The sequence below is a fragment of the Sceloporus occidentalis genome, unplaced genomic scaffold (genome assembly GCF_023333645.1).
Source record: "Sceloporus occidentalis isolate IW3139 unplaced genomic scaffold, rSceOcc1.0.p SCAF_249, whole genome shotgun sequence".
NCBI classification, from domain to species: domain Eukaryota; kingdom Metazoa; phylum Chordata; class Lepidosauria; order Squamata; family Phrynosomatidae; genus Sceloporus; species Sceloporus occidentalis.
The window spans coordinates 746,292-770,510 of record NW_028317229.1 but is presented as its reverse complement, the minus strand read 5'-3'; the positions used below and the strand labels follow the sequence as shown (position 1 = coordinate 770,510).

General features: G+C 47.0%; 1 protein-coding gene across 1 annotated transcript; it reads left to right on the top strand.

Annotated features, from left to right (window-relative positions):
- The first annotated feature begins 23,197 nt into the window (after nucleotides 1-23,197).
- On the top strand, nucleotides 23,198-23,910 carry LOC149276056 (guanine nucleotide-binding protein G(I)/G(S)/G(O) subunit gamma-12). The gene is made up of 2 exons (XM_089503951.1): nucleotides 23,198-23,290; nucleotides 23,785-23,910. The coding sequence occupies exons 1-2, from the start codon at nucleotides 23,198-23,200 to the stop codon at nucleotides 23,908-23,910; spliced, it is 219 nt and encodes a 72-aa protein (XP_089360077.1).
- The last annotated feature ends 309 nt before the right edge of the window (nucleotides 23,911-24,219 follow it).

Here is a 24,219-nt window from a genome sequence, read left to right as displayed (position 1 = left end):
TGTTGGTACCGTTTTCTCATCCCAGTGGCAGCTTGTGGGTTATTCTGCGGTCGCTGATACCCGACAGGTATATTTCCACATCTATAGTCATCTCACTGATCCTAAGGAGAAACGGGCGACTGGACGGTACTACGGAGTAGTTTATTCACGAAAACTGGAAGAATACAAGGATCGGGGGTTTTTTTGGAGTCTGCAGACAAACGTTTATCTGAAAATATGCTCCCTTTACAACGGAAAACCGTATCCCGCGGGTTTCTGCACAGGATCTGCGGTTCTATGCAGAGGGTAAAGGCAGAGCGTCTGCTCCGAGGAGTTCTTTATGATGTCATTAGCTGGATTTTAGTCTTTGTGGAATAAATAGGTGTCGTTAATCTGTGTGTGGAGGCCGCGCTCGCACCCTGCACGTCATCGCCCCCCCCGTGTGACTCACAAACTGAATTAAATCCTCGTAATTTTTTCTAACCTTGATGGCGTCAATAACCGGTTTATTTCTCTAAGTGTCTTTGATCCCCTGAGCTCGTCCGCGGCACATATTGAGACGTTTTAGTTGCTCATATGGGGGGGGGGGGGGGGAGAGAAGTTGATCATATACTGTGAGTTTATGCCGCTTTTGTCACAGATCTCTGCGTCTGTGACGTAAACCTTAAAAAGTATCCCCCAAACCTCTTCGCTGCCTGTTATTTATGCCGCAGGCGCCCCTTTAAGAAGATCGCTGTGCGATACTCGCTCGTATCCAAGTGCTTCTTGTAATGTAAACTTGAGGGCGAGTGTTTACTTTCTTCAGCGACAAATTATATACAGACTAAGAGCGTCACCCTCGCTGAACCCGCCTAGGGGTCCCTCGCGGCTTCTCTCTGCATCCAAAGGGATTATAAGCAAATCTCACCCACTATATTTATATCAAAAAAGGAGAGTCACCCTAATATATAAATAATGGAGAGTCGCCCTAATATATAAATAATGGAGTCACCCTAATATATAAATAATGGAGTCACCCTAATATATAAATAATGGAGTCACCCTAATATATAAATAATGGAGTCGCCCTAATATATAAATAATGGAGAGTCGCCCTAATATATAAATAATGGAGAGTCGCCCTAATATATAAATAATGGAGAGTCACCCTAATATATAAATAATGGAGAGTCACCCTAATATATAAATAATGGAGAGTCACCCTAATATATAAATAATGGAGTCGTCCTAATATATAAATAATGGAGAGTCGCCCTAATATATAAATGAATAAATAATGGAGAGAGAGTCTCAGCATATGATTAATGCCGGATAAAAAAAAAAAGTGACTTTTGATTGAATTTGGTCGCTGTTTATGCAAAATAATATCAGAAAGCTGCAGCTGGGAATTCGCGGCGCGGTGTTCCTGTCGTTCGCGGCGCGGTGTTCCTGTCGTTCGCGGCGCGGTGTTCCTGTCGTTCGCGGCGCGTGGAAAAGCTGCCGCTGTGTGTTTCTCATCCATAAAACCGGATCGTTCGGTTTATATACAGGATAGAGACGCGGAGACAGAGCGAAGGTCTTGTTTCATTTTTTCAGCCCCGGCACGTTTTTAACTCTTTCTCTCCCTCTTTGTAACAGCCGGACGCCTTCGTTCTGTTCGTGTTTGCAGGGTTTTTTTTAAAAAAATTAGCATTGTAGTAAATTATTATAATTATCATTAAAATTATTAGTAATCCCCCCCCCCCTTGTGAGTCCTCTCTGCGGAGGATCCTCCGCGGAGCCCCAACGCCGTGACTGGAAGGGATCGTAATTTGGACATTTGTCGGTATTTCTTGGTAAACGGAATTGTGTGTATGTGTGTGTGTGTGTGTATGTGTGTGTGTGTGTGTATGTGTGTGTGTGTGTATATGTGTGTGTAATCTTATTATAGCCGCTGTCTGTATTTATAAGTTCGCTTATCACGCGTCCCCCTGACGTGTCGAAATAGTTTATTCACTGAAGGGAAGCTTTGCAGGAGAGAATATCCTATGCTATATGAGGAGCCATGGCTGGCCGCGTAGGACTAAGCTGGCCCTGTATAATGTATATCTCAGCAGGCGAGGGGACTCTGAATACATATCCCTGATTGAACTATACATTATACAGGGCTATCAAAGTCCTCCCTACCGAAGCAACTTCTAGACGTATAGTTTGCGGTAGACAGCCGATGAAGATCGTTATTGGGGTGTCTGTCCTCTTGTTATTGTCAGTGGGATTATATATAACGTCCCTTACACGGCGTAGGGGATCATATTCCCTGCGCGTTTAAATGTTTTTAATAAACGAGACACCTTTTGGTGCTGAATTAGAGGAGCAGCTGAGCTGTCACAGCGGCTGAACGGCTCCTTTATAATCGTGTCTCATTCACAGAGATGTCTCTTTGACGTGCGGCCTGCCGTGTTCCCATGTCTCGGTGGCCGCTGGGGCCAGTGGGACACGGTTACCGATCTAACAGCCTTTATGTACCTTTTATTCTTTTTTTGCCCCGTGCTGTGGTCTGCGCAGCTGACAGATATGTTCTGTGTCCCGGGTTTGTGTCTTTCATGCTCTGCTGGCTGGGTTTGCCCCTCGCTGCAGCGCTCCATGGGGGGCACTTACATTATTTATTTCTGAGCCGTGTTACGTTGACCCTTTTTTTTTTTTTTTTTCCCCTTGGCTTTCTTATGAGCTATTTAGTTTAATTTCATTCACTCGCTAATCTCTCCCCCCCCCCCCCCCCAAAGGTCATTAGAAATGGCCAGGATTGGATTGGAACTGGAAATGCTTTTGTTTGTAATCTGTGTGTTTTGGGGGCAATCGGCAACATTACCGGCCGGGGTGTAGAATACGCACAGGACGGGACAGCAGTGGTTTTAATGTAGCCCTGCCATATGCATTATTGATTTTATATAGCACCATCATATTCCGCTGTACAATGGGTAAACAGGACATAACAAGTAGTGCATTGTATAACAATTTGGATTTACAGAAGCAAACAGTAAGCAGGACTCTGCTCGAAGAGCTTACAATCTAGAAGTCCACGTTATTGTATATCGCTGACAGAGGGGCAGTTAATCACAGCTCTGCTTCCTTTTTCGTGTGCTCTTACCTCGATAACTGTTTAACCATTTATTAACACTTAGCGCATCGGACCCCAAGCGGTGTTTTGTGCCCTTGTCAGGAGCGCACATTTCCTCTGTGTTACCCCGTGACCCCCCCCGAGGGCACGGCTCGTGTCGCAAACAATTGGGTCTCTCTATTCTGCAAACTGACAGCGGATTCTGTTCCCAGCCGGGAGATGCTTAACGCTTTCCTCTGCCCGGGTCTGAACGCATCACCTTTCCCCGAAAACCCTCGTTTATTTGTGATATGCTCAAAAAAAAAATAATAATAATAATAAAAAAAGTCAGCGATGGTGCAAACAGATGGACGCCCCCATATCCTCCTCCGTCATCATCATCGTCGAGCATGTTATCAGCGTTTCCATGGTGAACCTTATATATAACGTCAGATCGATTTAGTGTTATCGCCTATATCTATGGCAATTGTAGCTTTAGAAATTTGTGATATTAGTAATTTTTAAACATTTTCAGAAATTGCCCATAACCCCATTTTATTTATTATAAGTGCGCTTATTTGAATCTCTCCTCGTTGGCCGTTACATGGGGGTTTTATAATTTTTTTGGTTGGGATTATAGGATGATGGTGGGAACCGTCGGTGATCCTGGGAGACTTTGCTGTAATGATTTGCAGACCAGGCATCTTTTAATTGTCTCCCATAACCCTTTCACTGCCATAAAGGCTGCATTGCACCGCAGACTCATCTGGTAGCCCCCCTCTGGGACCGGAAGAACGAATCCCCCCTACATACTCGGTAGTTGCCTAAAAGGTTACTCAGCCTGTGCCTTCGGGGGTTTTTCGGACCCTTTTTTGTCTCGGCTCGGTAATGTTTGGTTTAATTGACTCCGTCAGTGTTTAAACTTCGGTGTTTAGAGTATTTTTTGTCGTTAAACAGTAAATTTCAGGGATCTGTGGCTTGACCCCGGTACGGCTCTTTAACCCCTTAAGGACAATGGGCGGTCTCTAAACCCATTGAAAACAATGCATTTTGAGCCCGTACATGTACAGGCTTTGTAATTAAGGGGTTAAACGCATTCTTGTCGCTATGCTGATAATTGAGTTTTCTCTTTGCGTATTTGTGTGAATCCGGACGACTTTCCCCGAGCGCGCGATGATTTTACTTATGAAATGGGAGTTTTGGGGGTTTTCTGGAATTGTTTTGAGTCGTATCCGTGAGAATCATTAAAAAAGCTTAAAGCCCTTGTGAAAATCCACCCTGCCTCCGCTGCGTCATGAAGTGCTTGGCTGGGATTCAAAGGCTCCGCGTGTGTTTTGCGAGACATGTTTGTACAAATCAAACACATGGACTCCTTACCGGAAACTGGATTGAAACATTGTTACTGTATCAACATTTAGTTACTTTAACAGTAATGCATAATTTGTGTGTGTGTGTGTGTGTATGTGTATACCGTATTGGCTCGAATATAGGCCGCACTTTCCCCCCCCACTTTAAGGCTTTAAAGTGGGGGTGCGGCCTATATTCGGGGTCTAGCACCCGACGCCCGGGCAGGCAGCAGGGTTAGGATACAGATCCCCCGCAGCGGTGCAGGGGACCCGTATCCTACTCCCCGATACGCTCAGACAGCCTTCCCTGGGGGGGTGCCGACACGGGAGGTTGTCTAAGCGCATCGTGCGGACGGTCACCGACTGCGGAGGTTGTTTACCCGCATCGCCGCAGCCGGTGACCGTCCGCACGATGCATTTTACCTCTGCCCCCAAGACTTACCACAGGAGACTCCCGGGGGTCAGCGGATGAGCCGGTACCGGAAGTTGTATACGCGTATTGCGTAGATGTCCCCCGCCGGCCCCGCAAGACACCCGGGAGTCTCCTCTGGTAAGTCGGGGGGGGGGGGGGGAGACAGAGTGGCAGCATATCTCGGGGGGGGGGGCAGTGGCAGCATATCTCGGAGGGGGGGTGAAGACAGAGTGGCAGCATGTTTTTTTGGTGCTTTTTTAAAGAAAAAAACGTTTTCTTTAAAAAAAGCACCAAACTTTTAGGGTGCGGCCTATATCCGAGCCAATACGGTATATGTATATGTATGGATGTATGTATATGTGTGTGTGTATATATATAAAAGTCCACCTTGTTCCAAACCTTGCATACTAATCCATGTTTACCCCCCCCCCTTTGAATGTTAATATTCTGACTTATATTTTATTACTTGGGTCTGGTCCGATGATGTTATCGTAATGTTTAAACTTACAGGGAAAGTCTCATGGGTAGAAATATTCACTCCTCGAACCTGGAGTCAGTCATGTGATATTTTGGGTGACTTTCCTGGCTCAAACACCACACTGAGCTGATGCTTTATGGCAATGCTAATAAGGTCCCACAACAACTTTCATTGGTGATTCCCACAGGCAGTATGATAAGGAGTCGCGGTGTTTAGTAGATCGGGGATCAGATAACAGAGCGAGAATCATACAAACGGCTGATATGCAGCTGCCTGAAAACTTTATATTATGGGGCAAAAACTACAACTGGATTAAAAAAGCTTCTTATCAGATGAAAAATAATCTGCCAAAATATTTTCACATATATAAAAGAGGTAAATGTTATGTTTTATTGCTTCTTGTTAAAGGGGCTGGTATTGGTAATTCGGGGTTAGTAGCCCCGATACCTAACGCTGTGTGGTATCTGCCCAGGTAATACATTTGCTGCTATCCTGGCAGATGCCGTACTTTGGTTCCGTGATTGAATAAATCTTCCTGTGATTGCAAGCTCCCGTGCACGCTGTCACTAGTACGCACTTCTAACGATCACGCAGGTCGTGTCTACTGCCGGGAGATTATGAGCTGGCTGAGCAAATCCGGCCTCCTGATTAGTAAATTATATAATAAGCAGAAATTAAAGCATAAGTATAATTATGATTTAAGAGAATAAGGAATGGTCTGTACATCTCTCCGAGGAGAGCGTAAACCTGTATGCTGAGCAAATCAACACACAGAACGTTACGACCAGCTGCCGAATATCGCGTCGGTCCCCCTTTTTACCCATCGCGGCACGGACTCCGCTAGACCTCTGAAGCTGCGCTGCGGTATCCGGCACCGAGGTGTTAGATGCAGATCCTGTAAGGCGTGTAATTTGCGAGGTGCGGCCCCCATGGACGCCCCCCCCACTGATTATCTGTGTTATTCCTTCACTTATCGGCATTCGTGTGTGTATGTATGTATGTATGTATGTGTGTGTATATATATATATCTATATATATGTGTGTGTGTATATATATATATATATGTGTGTGTGCGTGTTACTAAATCGGCAGCTAAGGGATGAAGGCGTGCGGTGAATGTCCTCTTTCCTGTAATCGGTGACATTGGATATAATATTACTTGTTCAGAATTTCTCGCAGATATTTGTCTCTGGAAGAATATCAATCAGATCAGGGAGACAGACCTGCTTAATGTTATTTTCCACTATTTTCCATTGAAAAGACGCTCATCCTTCCAGAAATCCTCTTTAAATAAACTCTTATTGATGTGTCTGGTAGGAGAAGGAACCGCGCTCGCTTCCTGAGATATTCCGACAAGATCATCTTTTACTCCCTGTGAAAATAAACACTTTTCTCTATCGCCTGAAAATATACTTTTAACAGGAACTCGGACACGGTGTTTAGGTGATGGCTGGAAAGGCTACTGGGGGGGGGGGTTCTAGATTGATAATTTAATCTGCTCTGTACGGGACCCCTGGAGCCAAGACAAGTTTAGAATCTAGAACTAATGGTAGGTGAGGGAGGAAGACCCTGGATCCCTCCTCCATCAGAAGCCCTCGCACACTCACACATCTTGTCTTGTGAGTGAGGTAATTTAAACATGCGCGGGATAGACATACGGCTCCTGAATCTAAGACGAGACCAACGACTGATTGAGGTTTGAGTCTTTACAGCAGGAGAAACGGGAGACTAGACAGGGGCCGGATAGGGCCGATTCCAGAAATCTACATTTTTTTTATTGGTTAAGCTTGTTTTTTTCAGGCTTTTGCACACAGACATGGATATACAGGGCGTCTACTCTCTCTTCAGCTGTTTCTGCTTCTCCATCTTTTTTTATAAACAAAATGTCATTTTATTTCCGTAGTTAAACGGCGGAATCTGTTATTTTTCAGAATCTGGTCACCTTCATTGATCTTTTTTTGACCGCAGCTTGAAACGCTCCTTTGCTGCCCCCTGGTGTCTGTCTGTGGTATTGATCTCAAACACCGACCGTTCAGATAGTAAGATTGGATTTTCCGCAGACTGAGCCGTCCGATCGTCTGTCCTCGGCGTGTTAAAAGAAATCTTATGTCTGTGTTTCCAAAACATAGTTTGAGTGAGTTATCCGCTTGGAATGTGTGAAGACGGGAGTTTAAAGTTACAAAATACAGAATTTTAAACTTCTTGATAGATTCAAGTTCGTGGTTTTTGTTTTTTTTTTGTTTTTTTTAAACTAAATCAGAGCTTTATCATTAGCAAATAATAGATTACAACTCAGATTGATTTGGAAGGTATATGTGTATTTTACATCTTTACTTAGTGCTTTAACCGCTTCATGGCTTTTATATATATATATATTTGATTTAACAGATTGGGCTCACTGTAAACTTAATGTAAATATTGATGTAAGTTGGCTCGTCGCTGCCTGCTTTCTGTATGATGGAGACGTTCCTTGTAAACGAATCCCTGGAAACAGTCGTACTTGTTTTGTTCCCGTTGAAATATTATGGAGACGTCTGGTGGTGTCTGGCGACTGTGCTTGTGTTTGAGTGCGTTTCTTGTGTGACTTCAGCTTTGGGTTTGTCGCCGACTGTTTTCTCGCATCAGGAGAGTTCCTTTTTGTTTAGTGCATCCCAAAGGGGCCGATTCACTAAAGAGACAGTCTGCAGGAGAGTTATGCTTTATAAAGGGCAAACCCCGGCAGGTTTCTCCAGTAACAAGGGCTGAGCTAATTCAATGTATAAGGTCATCTACCTATACATTAAGCAGGGCAGTTCCTGCAGCGGAAGTTTATTGGCATTGGCCCTCCGTAATCCATAGTGAAGCAATTGTGTTGTATTTAATTTATGGCCCACTGTGAGGGGCTACGTTAATAGAATTGCATGATGTGTTGGTGTGTAATTAAATTTATAATTACAGTGGTCAAAGCGACATCCCTGCCATCGTATGCACTTTAGTGTCCCCTTTACATTTCAGTTTAATTTAAATTGCCCCCCCCCCCCTTGCGACTCTAATCATGTCCCATTAAAAAAAAAAGACAATGGCCAGTTAAGTGCAGGCCTTCCAAGTATCCTAATTTGCCAGTCTGGAAGTAGTCCACCCCCCCAAAAAAAATCCTCTTTGTAATGGTTTCTCCCTGCGCAAGAATTACCAAAGTCACAGGGTTTGAAGAACACTGCATCAAATATATATATATATAATTATTATACACACTCGTACCTACTTGTATACTAAGTTTCTGGGGAGGCTTAATTGTCTCAAGTGAAAGCTCTAAAAAGTTCCAGAAAGCAAACTTTATTGGCGTGTTGAGCTTTTTCTGTTCTGTAAAAGGGGGGCCTTTTTTGTGTGGACTTTTATGGGGTTTAAAATGTGTATTGGGGGGTTGCTGTTAGAATTGGTGAAAAAACCTTTCCATAAACTAATAACAAGATTTTACAATTCAATGTTTTTGGGGTTTTTTTTTTCCAGGTTTACGGGAAGACAGAAGTATTAAAGCTGCTGCGTAGAGGTGCGAGGTTTCGCTAGGTAAGTGACGCTCGTTCATCTTGTCAGTATGCTCTAATGACATAACCCACCGTTCCCTGGGCTCTTGTGGTGGCCGGTGACATTTACGGGCTCAGTTTACCTATTTCCGTGGCAGAGGGGGTGAAAGGGCTGTGTGCCGGTTCCCAGGCCTAGACCTGCCGTCTGGCAAACCAGGCTAATGCCCTGTGGGCCGCTGCCCAACATCGCTCCATACGTGCCCAATCTGCTGACCGGCCCGGCCACAGGCGACATCGCCATAAAAACGTAACATTCGGCGGCACTCGCGTCATTTGGTGGCCGACGGCCTTCAAGTGCCAGGACCGTCTCTTTATCAACCGTCCGGCCCTGCCGGTGTCCACCCTAAAGCAACAAACCGCTTGCTGATGAAGCAGTCATGTGGAGAGGTAACAATCATGGAAGACATTGTCCTTCTCGTACCGGGAACATGTAGCATTGGTCATGCTTACACGCGGATTCTGTTGCGATGGATTATAGGTGTTGTAGTTCTCGGGTACAGCAGAATTATAGGTGTGGGTTAGAAAATCAAAATGTGTAATTATTAATAACCAAGCTCATCAGAACCCCCCCCCTATCGCTGTTTAAGGATTGCTTTATACGTGAGCACAACTCTTTGCTTATTTCTGCTAAAACTAACGGGTCCTCCCTGTGCGGCGGCAGGGTAAAAGGGTGGCTTTGTTCTGGTCCCCGTAGGACCTCCTGCTGCGGGAATCTGTTGGGACAGAACGACAAGTTCCAGCTTTTCAATTATAATGTTAAAAAAGGAGCTGATGAATCTGCAATTCTTATGCTAAAACCTGTAGAAAATGTATTTCCCCAGGGTTAAATCGCTGGTCGCCCAGAGATATCTGTGATAATAGCGTTACGGAGGGACCTGCGCGGCCGGAAACAATCTCTAGCGCTAGAGGCTCATGTGCCGTCCGTCGTAGGATGAAATATATAGAGTATATCATATAGTGTGTATATATATATATATATATATATATATATATATATATATATATATATAGACTCTTAATAGTTTATATTGACACCAATTGGATGAAGATATGGTATCGGACTGGAATCCCAGGCAAAATCATGGAAATGCTCCAGGGGCCACAACCTTCAGTAATCCTTTAAAGAAAAGCACCGGATATTTGCCGTGATTGTGTGGAGCGTCTCTGATTCACGATCGTTTTCATTGATTTGTGTCGTGGCCCCCGCCATAATAACATTAAGGTATTTTAAGCTTCTGTGCTCTGCGCATGGACTCAGAAGTTATATAGGCGCGCGGGGTCCTCGTACGCGTCCCCTCAAGGCTCTGCGGTCTGGTTTACTAAAAGCTGTGAAGGAGATATCTGTCTGTCTGTTTTAACCCTTCGTGTGACAAACACTACTCCAGTCCTTGTCTTTTTGTGACATGGCCATTGCTGCCATGCCCCTGCGCAGCGTCATAATTTCTGCAAAACAATCAACAAAAGAAGGTTTCAGAATCTTTCACAAGATTTTTCTCTTCCTCTGGTTAACATAGTAACTTTTTTAGGAGGCTTAGCGGGAAGCCCTGGTCGACTGCCTTGTGTGCCTGTCTGGGAACATACGGGGCTGTGGATTAGGAACGGAGTGCGTGACCCATGTGTCCGGGGGGGGGGGTGCTGCGTCGGAGGGGGTATTAGTGATCCTGCGTAAGATATATTTAAATTGATAAACCCTACATGTAAAAATAATCTCCGTATAAATTCCAAACGCAATGCCTTATTCTGCAATCTGAGGTCGTCCCACTAGGTGGCGATATTGTGTTTGGAGAAATCTTGCGAGCTGCTCTTTCCGATGTCAGAATGTAAAAGAATAGGAAAAATATAAAAATGACACCTTGAGAGGACAAGTCCAGCAGCTGCTCTATGAAAACTTTCCACTTCCACCGCCCAATGCTATATGAAAATGCCGTGTATTTTTTACTATTATTATGCACCGAAATACAGCCGAATAGTTTGGGTGCTGGGACATGGTGAGTTATTTTCAGACTGGGGCTGTATTTGGATATTTAGGGTTTTTAACCCCCTCCAGTGCTGGGTCTGTTACTTCTCTCCCTCTCAACCCCACTACCTGCCAGATTAAAAGGGTTTTTAGCAAATGTCAGTGTTTAAAAAAAAAAAAAAAAAATTATATAAAAAAGTGAAAATTCACATTATTTTTTATTATTTTGCTTTTTTTCCTTGCTCGCAAACACACTTTTTTTATATTATGGCTTTTTTTGCCTCTTATCCCTGATCCCCGTTGGCCTTCGTGCCCCATTGCTCTCTATTCTTCTGTCTGCTTCCCCAAAACATACAGGCACAGTTTCTGTGTTGAATACTTGCAGAAAACATGAGCTGCTATTAGACTAAGAGGTAGCCACGGGGGCCGAGTTTACATAAGGGACTGTGTCCTGTTCTATGCAAAGATTACATCCAGTAGATATAGATATAGATTATATATATATATATATATATATATAATATATATCTATATATATATATATCTATATATATATAATCTCTCTCTCTAATATATATATATATATATCTATCTCTATATATATATATATAATCTCTCTCTCTAATATATATATATATATATATATATATATATATATCTATCTCTATATATATATATAATCTCTCTCTCTCTAATATATATATATATATATGAGAGAGAGAGAGATATATATAGATAGATAGATATATAGAGAGATAGATAGATATATATAGATAGATAGATATATAGAGAGATAGATAGATATATATAGAGAGAGAGAGAGATATAGATTATATATATAGAGATAGAGATTTATATGTCTGTGTGTGAGAATTGTTTGCACTTTTGTGAGATTTGATGATACAAGTTCATGATCAGCGTCACGGCTGCTTAGCGGTTCTATGTATGTTACTCGTGCAACGGATCTGTCCTGTTGTATAAGCCGTCCCCTAGCAGCCGGCGGCCTCGTGTGCCGGCGATTCTGTAACGTGCCGTTTGTGTAATTAGAAGCGGCGTGATATAAAATGTGGGGCAGAGGAGGAGATGTCTGATCTTCCTGCTTCCCCGGCAGGTCAGGGCACTCGGGGGCCGATCTTTGCTCCACTCATGTGACTCGAAGCAGGTGACTCGGTGTAAGGAGTCGGATATCATCGGGCAGGTGATGCAAGCACTCGGAAGCACAGCATGTCCGGGTGACAGGGGAATGCCAGACATTACCTCGGCCACGTGCCGTGGAATAACGAGTTACGCTGCCCGGCACAGGCCGCTGCTGTCCTCACAGCGTATTGTCTTTAATGAGTGTCCCAATAGGAATGTTTTATATAATTGGCATTCGCACCTGCCCCACAGGTGTCCTCAGCCAGGTTCACATGTCTGGGGCAGTTCATTGTTAGAATCGTCGTCATAGGAAATGCTTGCCGTGTGAATCTTCAGGCCGCGGCGGCTGCCAGACGAGGCCCCGGTTATGCGTTCTCCGATGTGACTTCTGCAAGCGAAGGGTTAAAATGTAACAAGGGCTGTCACTTTGTATTTCTCAGCCCATCCATTCTTTTAAGTATTTTAAATCATTTTAATGTGTTGCTCCTTGCATCCTTTCTGAACTCACCATTTATTTACCCGTTTCCCCTGCTTCATCTGCTCTGCAGAATGTAAAAGATTTAAATTTAAAAAATATTGTTAAATGTCTACCCCAGCCCTGTTCAATACCCAACCCCTTCACGAAATTGTTTAATCGTATGAGATTGTGCAGCATTTATAACTGCAGCTGCTGATTGTTGAATCGTTGTATTAGCCTCTACCACTTCTGCTGGCAGGCTGTTCCACTTATCTACCACCCCCCCCCATTCTGCGAAATGGCTTTATACTGGGTGCTCATGGCGTTGTACTGATCGTTTCTCTTTAAATGTTCCTGTAATGGACTGGGCATCGCTGTCGGGTAACGTGCTTTACATAGTTTCCTTACTACTCACTCCTGTAAATCCCCGATCCGCATGCCTCTCTGAGCAGGACTTCCTCGTCACCGCCATCCTGGAAGGAGGATCTCTTAAAATAAAGGAGGCCTAAAGGCTCGCAATCTATTAATTCAAAAAGCAGCTTGTGAAGTAGTGCTAAAGGCTTACATTCCATGGTAGTATTCCTAGATACCTGGAATCGTCTGCCAGTGAAGGTTGCCGGGGCAAAGCCATCCCGTGTGAAGAGAACAGATATGAGCTTTTAGCTGACGAGGCAGTTTTTTTCCAGCAACAAAACAGAAGCTGTCTGGGAACACTCGAGGCTGTTGGCCGCCCGGCTCATCCTCGGCTCGGTGCGGACCCTGTAATAAGGGCGTCCCGGGGTCTTGTTGCTAAATACCACGTTACCCACATGCAGTGTGGGCGTAAATGTCGCCCTCCTGGCTCCCGCGGCCACACGTGTTGCTCTTGATAAATGTTGCCGGGTTTCGCTTGTTCCAATTACGATTTGTAAATTGTTACTCTTGTTGCAAGTTCGTTTGTTAAAGGGAAGCAGCGTCCGTAATATGTACTCTAATAGACGCGGCCACTCCGCTGTTTTTATGAAAAACAAGGAGATTTTCGTGTTATTTTAATGGGCAAAATGTGCCTTTCTTTCAAAATAAAGATTTTGACCCCAAACGTTGGAGCGGTAGCGTATATAATCGCTGTGTCATCAGTCTCTGTTTCTCAGAAGGCGCATGTTTGTTTCAATTATCCGTACTATTCCTTTAGATTGTAAGCTCACGAGCGGGGCCCTCAAAAGCCCCCCATTCCTGACCAAAACTCCTGTATAAAATGATCATAAGGTTAGATTGCAAGCTTATGTGTCATGTCGGTATGTATTAATGTATGTTTGTGTGTGTGTGTGTGTGTTAACTTCCCCACTTAAATTGTACAGCGCTATGTAATTGTAGTTGGCACTTAATAAATAAAAGCTGATAATAATAAATAAATAAATGTAGTGCATGGAAGGACTCTTTAATGTGTTACATGTGAGGGCGCAAGCTGTTATTTACCCCCCGGGACTCGCCGGATTACCCTTTATATGAATGTAGAGTCAAAATGGCTATCGGATTAAGTCTGTATTTGTGGGAATCCCCGGATTCCGGAGCTCATTGGGTATGCGTGTAAATAATAATAATAATAATTAATAATTATAATAATTGGAGTGTTGATGGATCGGGGCTATCGGTTACGTGAAACGCTCGTCTGAATAACGTGATCTCTTCATCGGGGCTTCTGGAACTTCTGCCTCGTCTTCTGTGTACTGGAGTCGGCTGTCGGACAGCCCGCTGTGACGTGTATCCAGGCAATGCGTACAACATTTACACCGGATCACGGGGTCAGACCCTGTCCGGTGAATCATCTCAGCCGCCGGTACGCCCGGTTCACATAAATCTCCAGCGCTGCGTCTGTAATGGCGTCAGAGAGCCCCTTCCATGCGCGGCCAACACTGAGCTTCCCGGTGGCCAAGAACGTAGCCTGATCACGTGGAAAAGAGGTTCACGAGGCTCTCAAACCGTGGGAAAGAAACATCCGCCTGGGAAAGAGCCAGAGAAGACGGCAGCCGGTTCCGAGTTACTCTGTCTGGGGTCACACGAGGGTCCGCGAGATCTGCGCCGTTTACGGGAAAGCTCTCTTCGTGAGATAAGACTCGGCCGGATGACTCTTTCCAGTGCGTCTTTCTGGGTCCCCCGCAGCGCTGCGGAGCAGCATGAAAAGGGCTCGGCGATGATCTCGGTTCTGTACTCTGATCGATCTGTATCGGCTTGTAATAAAACGTCCGTGACTAACAGTCAGCCCGTCTGCTGGATCTGCTTTTTCTCGGTACTGTGTTTTTTTTTTTGTTTTTTTTTTCCTCCCCCCAGAAATTGAGGAAAATTAGTATTTATTCCACTTTTTTTAACTGTAGCAATTGCTTGTTTCGTTGCATCTTAAAGAATCCATTGTAAAAACCCTTAGGTTTATTAACAAGAAGAGAATCTTATCGTCGTAACAACCAATGGAATGGTCCTGCTGATTGGGTCATTTTGTTGGTTGCTACAGTGGCAGCTTCTAGGCCAATGCGACTAGGAGGGGATCCTTTGGAAGTGCAAACATGCGTAGCACCCCTGGGAGTGCTTCCTCCCCTGAGATAAGCATTACTTGAGCGCTGATTGTGGCCCTGAACGAACGGAGTCCTAGAAGCAGCAACGTTTGCTTCACTGAGGTCGCCGTTTCTGAACCGCTTGCCCTTTAAGCATTCTCTCCGACGTTGCCAGCTGTGTTTAGAGCAGATGGCGTTCGCTTGCACGCCGGTGACCCCCGGGGCCGAGACAAACTCTTTGCTTCGCCAGAAGTTCCCGGCTCTCTATTCGGGTAAAACGGCTTCAGAGGATTCCTGGAAAGTGCTGAATCTCTCCCGATGTTTTCTTCGAAGTCTCTCCATGGCGAGGGAGCACGTTACCGCGCGTCAGGATGAAGCGACCCAGATCCCAGGAGAGGTGGCACAGCCGTAACAGCTGTTTGTAGGACCTTTCTGACTCTACCCCCCTCGGGGGATGCTGATTCCCCACCTGAGTTACATAGAAACATAGACTCTACAGGCGGATCGGCCCTATCCGGCCCCCATCTAGTCGCCCGTTTCTCCTGCTGTAACGACTCAAACCTTAATCGGCTGTCGGTCTCGTCTTTTGTGCGGGGCACGTATAAATTCATGCTTATGGGTTTTGAGGCTGCGGTGCTCGTTCACAGCTGCCCAATGCAGATAAGCTCCCCGCACGCAGACCCATTAGCCGTTCATTATCTGCATGGATCTCGATAATAAGGAGGGGGAAGCGTTATTTTCTGTAAATTGGATTTTTGGGGTAATTATCCTGTTTTCGGCACGCAGCAGGGATACAGGAATCGATCGTCTGCCCCTAATTGGCCGCTCCCAGCAAACCGCAAGGAGTAGTCGGGACGGATTCACAGCACAGGATAAGATTCGGTTACTAGCATCGTTAATATCTTTATTTTGTGACAAATATTTAGTTTTTTAGCATCAGATGTTGTACGAAATCCGTCCGCTCGCTCGCTCCGTTACATATTTTTCTGGCGTTCGGTTTCCTTTTTACTCCCGGATTTTGTTAGTTTTCATACCTGAGCTGAAAGAATATGATCCTTTTTTTTTTTTTTTTTTTTTTTTTCTCTCTCTCTCTCTTGGGTGGGAAAGTGCTTTTTTTTTTTGGAAGAGGGGGGTCGTTACCCTTTAATTCTGACCTCTTTGTCCGCTTTGGTAAATGTGAGAGGTTCTGGGGCCGCTCCTGGTTTTTTATGATGTGGAATTCTATGCCGACCAACTGCCTACAAAAAAAACCTTATTTTTAGAACAGCGATAATTGAGACATTTTGGGGGGGAAAAGAGCTGCGGGAAGACCCCCGGAGCAGAGTCTGGCAGGAATTAGGCAGCGAGGTCTTTAAACACACAAAATATCCTTGTTACGCGCCTTTTGTGTGATGTCCTGAGCCGCCCTGCTCCTAAATCCGCAGCGGCAGAAACGCGGCACCGGGTACAAGCCGGCAGTCTGCCCGCCGTCTATAAAACTACAAAGGGTTAAGAAAAGTCTCTTATAACGTATAGGTCTCTCCTGAAGTGACCGTGTGTTTTACAGGCCATTGTTGGCACGCATTGAACCTGCGCGGCCGCCGCAGCAGCAGAGCTCGGAGTAAAGGAAGCAGCGAGCCGTTCCTGGGGCGGAATAATCCGCGCCGTGTTCGCAGCCGCTGACACTTCTCTGATTCCGCGAGTTCACAAGAATGTGAGAATCTCGGCAGCGGTTTGGTGTAAATTAATAAGTTAAACGTTCGGGCCGGAGGATCGGACTCCTGCAGACGGTCTGCTGGGTATTTTAACCCTGTCCTCGCGGAGCACCCCGGTTATACACGGCCTTTAGTCCCGTGATTGTCTGGAAGGTGTTCGGTGACTCCGGGGGCCATGTTTTACAGGAAACCTATAATTTTTACATAATGCTGCCCGTCTAGAAGTCTGCCGGGGAGCGGATCCGATGCACATAGCGCGACTACACACCGCCGGGAGAGGGACCCCAAACGTTATAGATTTTTGCAAAGGGGTCGAATGGCCTCCTGGTAGAGGCGGTAGAGGCCACACCGGTGCCTTCAGAAAACATTTGGATCGGCTGCAGACTGTAACGGCCGCTTGAGCCGAGTTTGGGGAAACAGTTTGTAGATTTAGCTGCTTGTGAGCGGATTCTTCATTCGTTTCGTCTGAGTTGGTTACTAATGGGTTAAACTGAGACCTGCAGTCCTCAGCCAGGTACACCTGAAGTAAAGCATTTACACCTGAGGGGTTAATAGCCCCCTATTTACATCCTGGCATACAATACACTTCATTCGATATATATTTATTTACCCTGGGGGGGGGGGTTACGTCACCTGGGTCCAGCCGGTTGCCCTGATCTGCGGGCTGGTAGGTCGCGCATGCCTTATCCCCATAAACGTGGCTGCCTTCTCCCGATCTGCATTGTACAGCCTGCCGTTAACTGCTCGTTGGGTCGGTTTAGTGATTTAACCATTTAATTATCCCGGCAGGAGGTCGTCTGCTTGAGAATTTCACACCAAATGCTTTAAATTCCTATCTGTACCGCATGGCTTTCCGCGCATGTTCCCGGTCACATGCCACCGGCCCGTCTAACAGATTTCCTGCATGTACCCGTTGTACAGCGCTATGGAGTCTGTTGGCGCTCTGGGGTATACACAGTAATTATATCTATTACTGCCCTCATAGGCACTTTAATGCTAATGATGGCTGAGAGTGTTTGTAATGAAAAGGAATCCATATGCATCTTAATGATAAACAGATAAACACAAACCCCGCTGGTCGCAAAACTCCAGAGATCGGTGAAATAAACGTTTTTGTTGCAACCCCCGACGTCTGCCTGGAGTGTAACGATCTCTGCTTCCAAAAGAGCCGAAGCTGCAGCTTCCGTGCCTGCCGGATACACGCTGCCGTCGGTAACCCCGGAGGATCCTTAAAATCCCCCCCCCCCCCGATCTGACTGCAGACTGGCCGCTGGCTCCCAAGGGCCAAAGCCTCGCTCCTGTAATGGCTGGGGGCCGTTGCACGGATTCTGAGCGCGCCGGGGTAGGTCAGTGGATTTGTAGGTCGCGTTGAGTAACCTGATTACTTCTCTGGTGCCGTCCGGGGCTCTTCTGGCCGATTACGCAGCGCCTCGCACACTGACACCCGTTACACTGATGCCCCTGACCGGGTATAACATAACGTTACCGCGTCACACAGACCGAGAGCGGCGCCCTGTACCGGGTATAACATAACGTTACCGTGTCACACAGAGCGGCGCCCTGTACCGGGTATAACATAACGTTACCGTGTCACACAGAGCGGCGCCCTGTACCCGGTGTATAACATAACGTTACCACATCACACAGACAGAGCGGCGCCCTGTACCGGGTATAACATAACGTTACCGCAAACATGGAGGAAATCCGTGCCGGCTGTGGTAGAACGGCAAACATGTAAAAAGATCGAGAAATGAAATACCCTCCTAGTAGCCCCCCTGCTTCTTGTTGCCCCTGCACGATGCCGCCGATGCCCCGTGTATTAATAATGTATACTTCTGTTTATTTAATGCGTGTCCGTATGACATCACACGTGTGCAGACGCCGACACGCGAGGTTGGGAAATGTCACAGAAAGCATTCTCCCTGCGTCAGGGATCCATCGTGCCAAAAACGCTCTGAAACGGGGACATTTCGTAACACCTGCCGTGTATCCATTAATCTGCCCCCCCGGGGGCAGCCGCTGCGCGTAGTGCTTTACTTTAAGGAGCGCCGGGTCTGGTTGGCCGGCCAAGCATCGTGGGAGTTGCAGTCGGCTCCACGAGCTTCATTCCCTCTGTGGTTTATGTAGACGAGTCCCTCGCGTCAATCTGTACAGATCTCAGGTGCTGCACAGCCCGGCCGCCTCGCTTACAGCGCCAGAGAATAACCATCGGGAATTTGAGGAAGTTTTACTTACTAAGCGGGTGGTAGATAAGTGGAACAGCCTCCCAGCGGAAGTGGTAGAGGGTAATACAGTGAGGGTATTAAACATGCATGGGATAGACATACGGCTCCTGAATCTAAGACTAGAGGGGGGGGGGCGAATGGGGCCGATGCTAGTGTTTGCTTTGTAAATGGAAAACGTCTAATTATAGGACAGGTTGGTCGGGGTTTCACAGAAGCATGTTTATATTCCCGCACTGTATTCATTTCTACCGCTTCTGCTGGGAGGCTGTTCCATTTCCACATGTTCGGGGTTTTTTTTTTGAGGTGTATTGTTTGATTCCAGGCTCCTTGTTGCAGGACGGGGATGCGGCTCCGGCACCCGTGTTCGGTAAGAACGCCTCTGCCTGGCCGCCCCCGCCTGTCTCCACTTCCTGCAGGCCAGAAATTCCTGTAAACGCTCCCCGTCCTCTCCGGCCGCCGCAGGATTGCAAAGTTTATTTTATTTGTTTCACAACAGGAAACGCACGAGGGATTTATTCTTCCCTCCCCAACACATGAATAACAAAATGAGCCTAAAGCGTGTGACGCCGGGCATCAGGGGGCCACGGCCGGCTCACCTACTCCCATACCTTTGGCACGGTTGGCTGGGTGCCAGGAGCTTTTGCTTTAAAGTAGTCATACAGACACTGCATGGACTCTCTGCTCTGGTGGCTTTTTTAATGTCGCTTCCGTTTCTATAATACGAGCTCCGGTTATCGAGTGTATGTATGATAGAGGCGAGCTTACATTGCAGGTTATTGTGACGTGGTATATGTGCGTGTCAGTATGTAGTGGAGTGGGGGCTCCCCGCGCTGTGTGAGTGAGGGGTATGTGGAGTGGGGCCTGATCTTCACTCGGCGTCTGCTTTTGCCCGCTGGGCCGTTTGCAGGGGCGCCACGTGAGGCTCCTGTTCCCGGCATGCAGAGCCGTCACGGTATTGGGTTTGTTGATCTCACCGGCTTCACCTAACGTTATGAAGGGCCAACCCCGGCCCGTGGGGGCTTATTCACTAAAGGGAGCGTTATGGTTTTAACCCTTTCGTTCATTACGAAGTGCCCATACTGTCAGGTTTCTGCAGCAAGTCAGAGGAGAAGAAACCTCGCTAATTTCTCTCTGGATTTCACCGGACCAGCAGGTGAAGCGCTCTGTGCAGCCGCGGGACAATGAAGCTGCAGCTCCCCTGCTTCAGTGAACAAGCCCCTGGGTTATGAGGACATAGGCATAATGCACTTTAGATGGGAGCCCCGCGAGCACCTGGCCCTCTGATAGTATTTGGATACACGGTGTGGGGGATACATCGTTTCATGCGCGGCTCATGCGCAGTTTCGTAGTAATATAGGTCATTTTTTATTACTGATCCGTTGTTGTGCGTTGCCTTGCACCCCCCATGGCGTTTATAGGGTTAAGGCTAGACCTTCGGCAGGTGAGCGTTCCTCCCATGAACGCGTCCGGCGGTGACTGTGCAGATACTCGCCATCGCTCTGTGACGGCTCTGCGTTTTCTGTGCGTTTTCTGTGATTCAGCGGCTTTGTTGCCCCGTAAGCTTGCGATCCGCCGGTGTTTATTGTGACAACCGCCTGTAGATCTGATCCGGTCTGACGCGGAGCTCGCGGGATTAATCTAACGGGAAATTAGTGAGAGTCGGCCCCGGCTGGTGTTTGGAGCGTTTCTATTTACCACGAACGCTCCGTTTATTGCCCTGTTATCTCACCAAACATCAATCACATCACTCTGAGCCACGGGGGATCTCCAACGCCTTCCGCAGGGGCCCCTGATTACTAGAAAAAAATAGGGCTTCCTGGCCAGTGATGTCAGCCTTGCAACAAACGGCAGCTTCTGTACTGGGATATACTGGGATATAACGGGATGTACTGGTAAAGCGCGGAAGCCGTGTCTGGAATATACGGCTGGCGTAGGGAGAAGAGGTTCAGGTCGCAGCGCGGGAGGTGAAACGCTGCCGGGGGTTAAACTTCTATTGTTGACAAAGATTAAAGTAAAGCTTTGCGTTCCGGGTTACTTCTCTCCACGCGGGTGTAACGGCCCTTCCGGCCCCGTTTTTTTCCATTCGCTGGCGTTAGTGCGTAGCCTTGGTTTTATACGCGTGTATTTTTAAGTTCCGTGATGTAAGTTATAAAGGTGAAAAGTTTGGATAACAATACGGCTTCCTCGTCAGCGGCATTAACCCCCGAGTGCCGAGCGCTCAGGGAATGGCGTAAAGAACAAAAAGCTAAAGAAAGATATATATTCTCTCTCTCCCTCCCTCCCTAAAGGTTTTCCCCCAAACGCACGGAAGTGTAAAGGGTTAACCCCTTTCAGTCTCTGCCTGGGGTCAGTAAGGTTTATCAGCTCGATGGGTTGGGTATGGGAAGCGTGAGCATGCGCTGCGCTGTAATAAAAGCTGCTTTGTCTTATTCAGCTGCACGTCTCTGATCCCCCGCCAGCGCATGCACTTTGATGCAAATGCTAGTTGTCCTTTTTGCAAATACATTGGGGGGTCTGCAGAAACCCCCCATTAGAATTGCCACTTTCCCCTTAGCTAAAGGCCTGCAGGAGATGCAGGGCCGGCTTGGAGACGCTGCGGACCGGGGTCCATTCAGACCCCACGTGTGGACAGCACCCCCTAGGAGCAGCCAACCGGGGGCAAGAAATGTCTGACTGTGGAGGAGGAGGAGGGCAGTTGCTGTATCAGGGCTGCTCTTCATACATAAATATAACGGCCCCTCCGCCCCATGAAGAAGTCCCAGCGTTCCCGTGATCCATGCGCCTGTGTGCTCTATGTCCCCACGATCCAGTGATGTTCCATGCGCACGCGTGTGTGTGTGTGTGCTGTATGTTCCATGCGTGTGTGTGTGTGCTGTATGTTCCATGCGTGTGTGTGTGTGCTGTATGTTCCATGCGTGTGTGCGCGCTGTATGTTCCATGCGTGTGTGTGCTGTATGTTCCATGTGTGTGTGTGTGTGCTGTATGTTCCATGCGTGTGTGTGTGCGCTGTATGTTCCGCGTGTGTGTGCGCGCTATGTTCCATGCGTGTGTGTGTGCGCTGTATGTTCCATGCGTGTGTGTGTGCGCGCTGTATGTTCCATGCGTGTGTGTGTGCGCGCTATGTTCCATGCGTGTGTGTGTGCGCGCTGTATGTTCCATGCGTGTGTGTGTGCGCGCTGTATGTTCCATGCGTGTGTGTGTGCTGTATGTTCCATGCGTGTGTGTGTGCTGTATGTTCCATGCGTGTGTGTGTGCTGTATGTTCCATGCGTGTGTGTGCGCGCTGTATGTTCCATGCGTGTGTGTGTGCTGTATGTTCCATGCGTGTGTGTGTGCTGTATGTTCCATGCGTGTGTGTGTGCGCGCTGTATGTTCCATGCGTGTGTGTGTGCTGTATGTTCCATGCGTGTGTGTGTGTGCTGAATGTTCCATGCGTGTGTGTGTGTGCTGAATGTTCCATGCGTGTGTGTGTGTGCTGTATGTTCCATGCGTGTGTGTGTGCGCGCTGTATGTTCCATGCGTGTGTGTGCTGTATGTTCCATGCGTGTGTGTGTGCTGTATGTTCCATGCGTGTGTGTGTGCGCGCTGTATGTTCCATGCGTGTGTGTGTGCTGTATGTTCCATGCGTGTGTGTGTGCTGTATGTTCCATGCGTGTGTGTGTGTGCTGTATGCGGATTTAGCCAGAAGAGTTTAGAGTTTTGGATGAAGTCATGTGATGAGTTTATTGAGCGGGGGGGGGGGGTTGGATGAGATCTCCACACGCTGACTGCTGGTTTTTATAAACCTCTCTCCCCTCTCTATTCACACGGAGCGTGTTCATTATTGTGCTTTTTTTCCCCTGGGGGCTGTGGGGGGGGATTCTCTAAAGCAGTTTGCATAGAACTGCATATACAGCCACTCCGCAAAGCCAACACTCACCTCCGAGACCCCGGCCGCAGAGAGCCGATTTCATTCTGCTGGTTTATTCATTAAAGTTAGGCTGTCCCGTCTTACAGATAATGCCCCGGGGCAATTTTATAGAAACCCCCCCCCAGCTTCACTCATTGGTTCCATACAAAGTGTCGCTGACTTGCGTGTAACGGATCTCGCCGCTCTCTGCTCCGGTTCCAGCACAATCTCCCCGCAGTCAGGACTTTCACCGGGACAATGCTGCCAAATCCATGCCCGGAACGGTCTGGTGGGCGACGCGTTCAGTTATAGGGGCTGGACACAGATCCCCCCCCCATGCAATTCCTGTAACATTCCATTTAAAGTTATTTTTAACGGTTAAATTGACTTAATGTTTTCCTGGTTTTCTTACTTTTTAGCAGAAACTCGTGTCTCCTTTATTTACATTTTTTTTTCATTATTTTGTTCATAGAACTCACCAAAGATGTCGGCCAAAACAACCAGCACAAATAACATCGCGCAGGCCCGGCGGACTGTTCAGCAACTCAAAGTGGAGGCCTCTATAGAAAGAATAAAGGTAACAAACCCAGATCGGCCCCCATTCGGCCCCCGTCTAGTCGCCCGTTTCTCCTGCTGTAACGACTCAAACCTTAATCAGTCGTTGGTCTCGTCTTAGATTCAGGAGCCGTATGCCTGTCCCATGCATGTTTAATCCCCTCCCTGTATTACCCTCTACCGCTTCTGCTGGGAGGCTGTTCCACTTACCCACCACCCTCTCAGTAAAGTAAATCTTCCTTTTGTTCCATCTCAGCCTCTGACCCTCTAGTGTTAGATTCTGGTCTCTTGTAACCTTCCTGTGTTAAACCCCTTTATGTATTTAAATGTTTCTCTCCCATCCTCTCTCTCGGTTTTCCCCCAAGTTGCACATATTAAGGTCCCTGAGCCCCTCAACGCACGCCGTCTACTGTTTTTTTTTGGGGGGGGGTCTAATATCCGGAAACCCAGTAACGGGGTACGGCCGGCACTCTCACTGCTCCTGTGGCTTCGAGTAATCGCTTCGTATCCTTCCAGGTTTCCAAAGCATCGGCCGACCTCATGCGCTACTGCGACGAACACGCCAAGAACGACCCTTTGCTCATGGGGATCCCCGCTTCCGAAAACCCTTTCAAGGATAAGAAGCCGTGCATCATATTGTAGTATCTTTCACTGGCAACAACCTCCTCTCCACCTAAACCTCCAAACCCGCTCTTCTTACCGAAATTATTTTAAGGGTTTCTGGTTTCCACTTAAGAGGAAAAAAAAGAAAAAAAAAAACTTTAAATCTATACCAATGATTCTTTTTCTATTTTTGTTTTTTTTCTGTATAACTTTCTTACTCTCGGGAACAGTCTTTTTAAAACCAAACCGTTATGATACCGAGGACCGCGGCCGCTGAATGTCTCTTTACCGTACTGTCTGTCTAACGTGTGGCGTCTCGTCATCCACTCGCGGAATTCCTCGTCACCA

Bases quoted from the DNA above. Each gene is read 5' to 3' on its own strand.
- LOC149276056 (XM_089503951.1), top strand. From the start codon at position 23,198: ATGTCGGCCAAAACAACCAGCACAAATAACATCGCGCAGGCCCGGCGG. The intron at 23,291-23,784 runs GTAACAAACCCA...GTATCCTTCCAG, and splicing joins CCTCTATAGAAAGAATAAAG to GTTTCCAAAGCATCGGCCGA.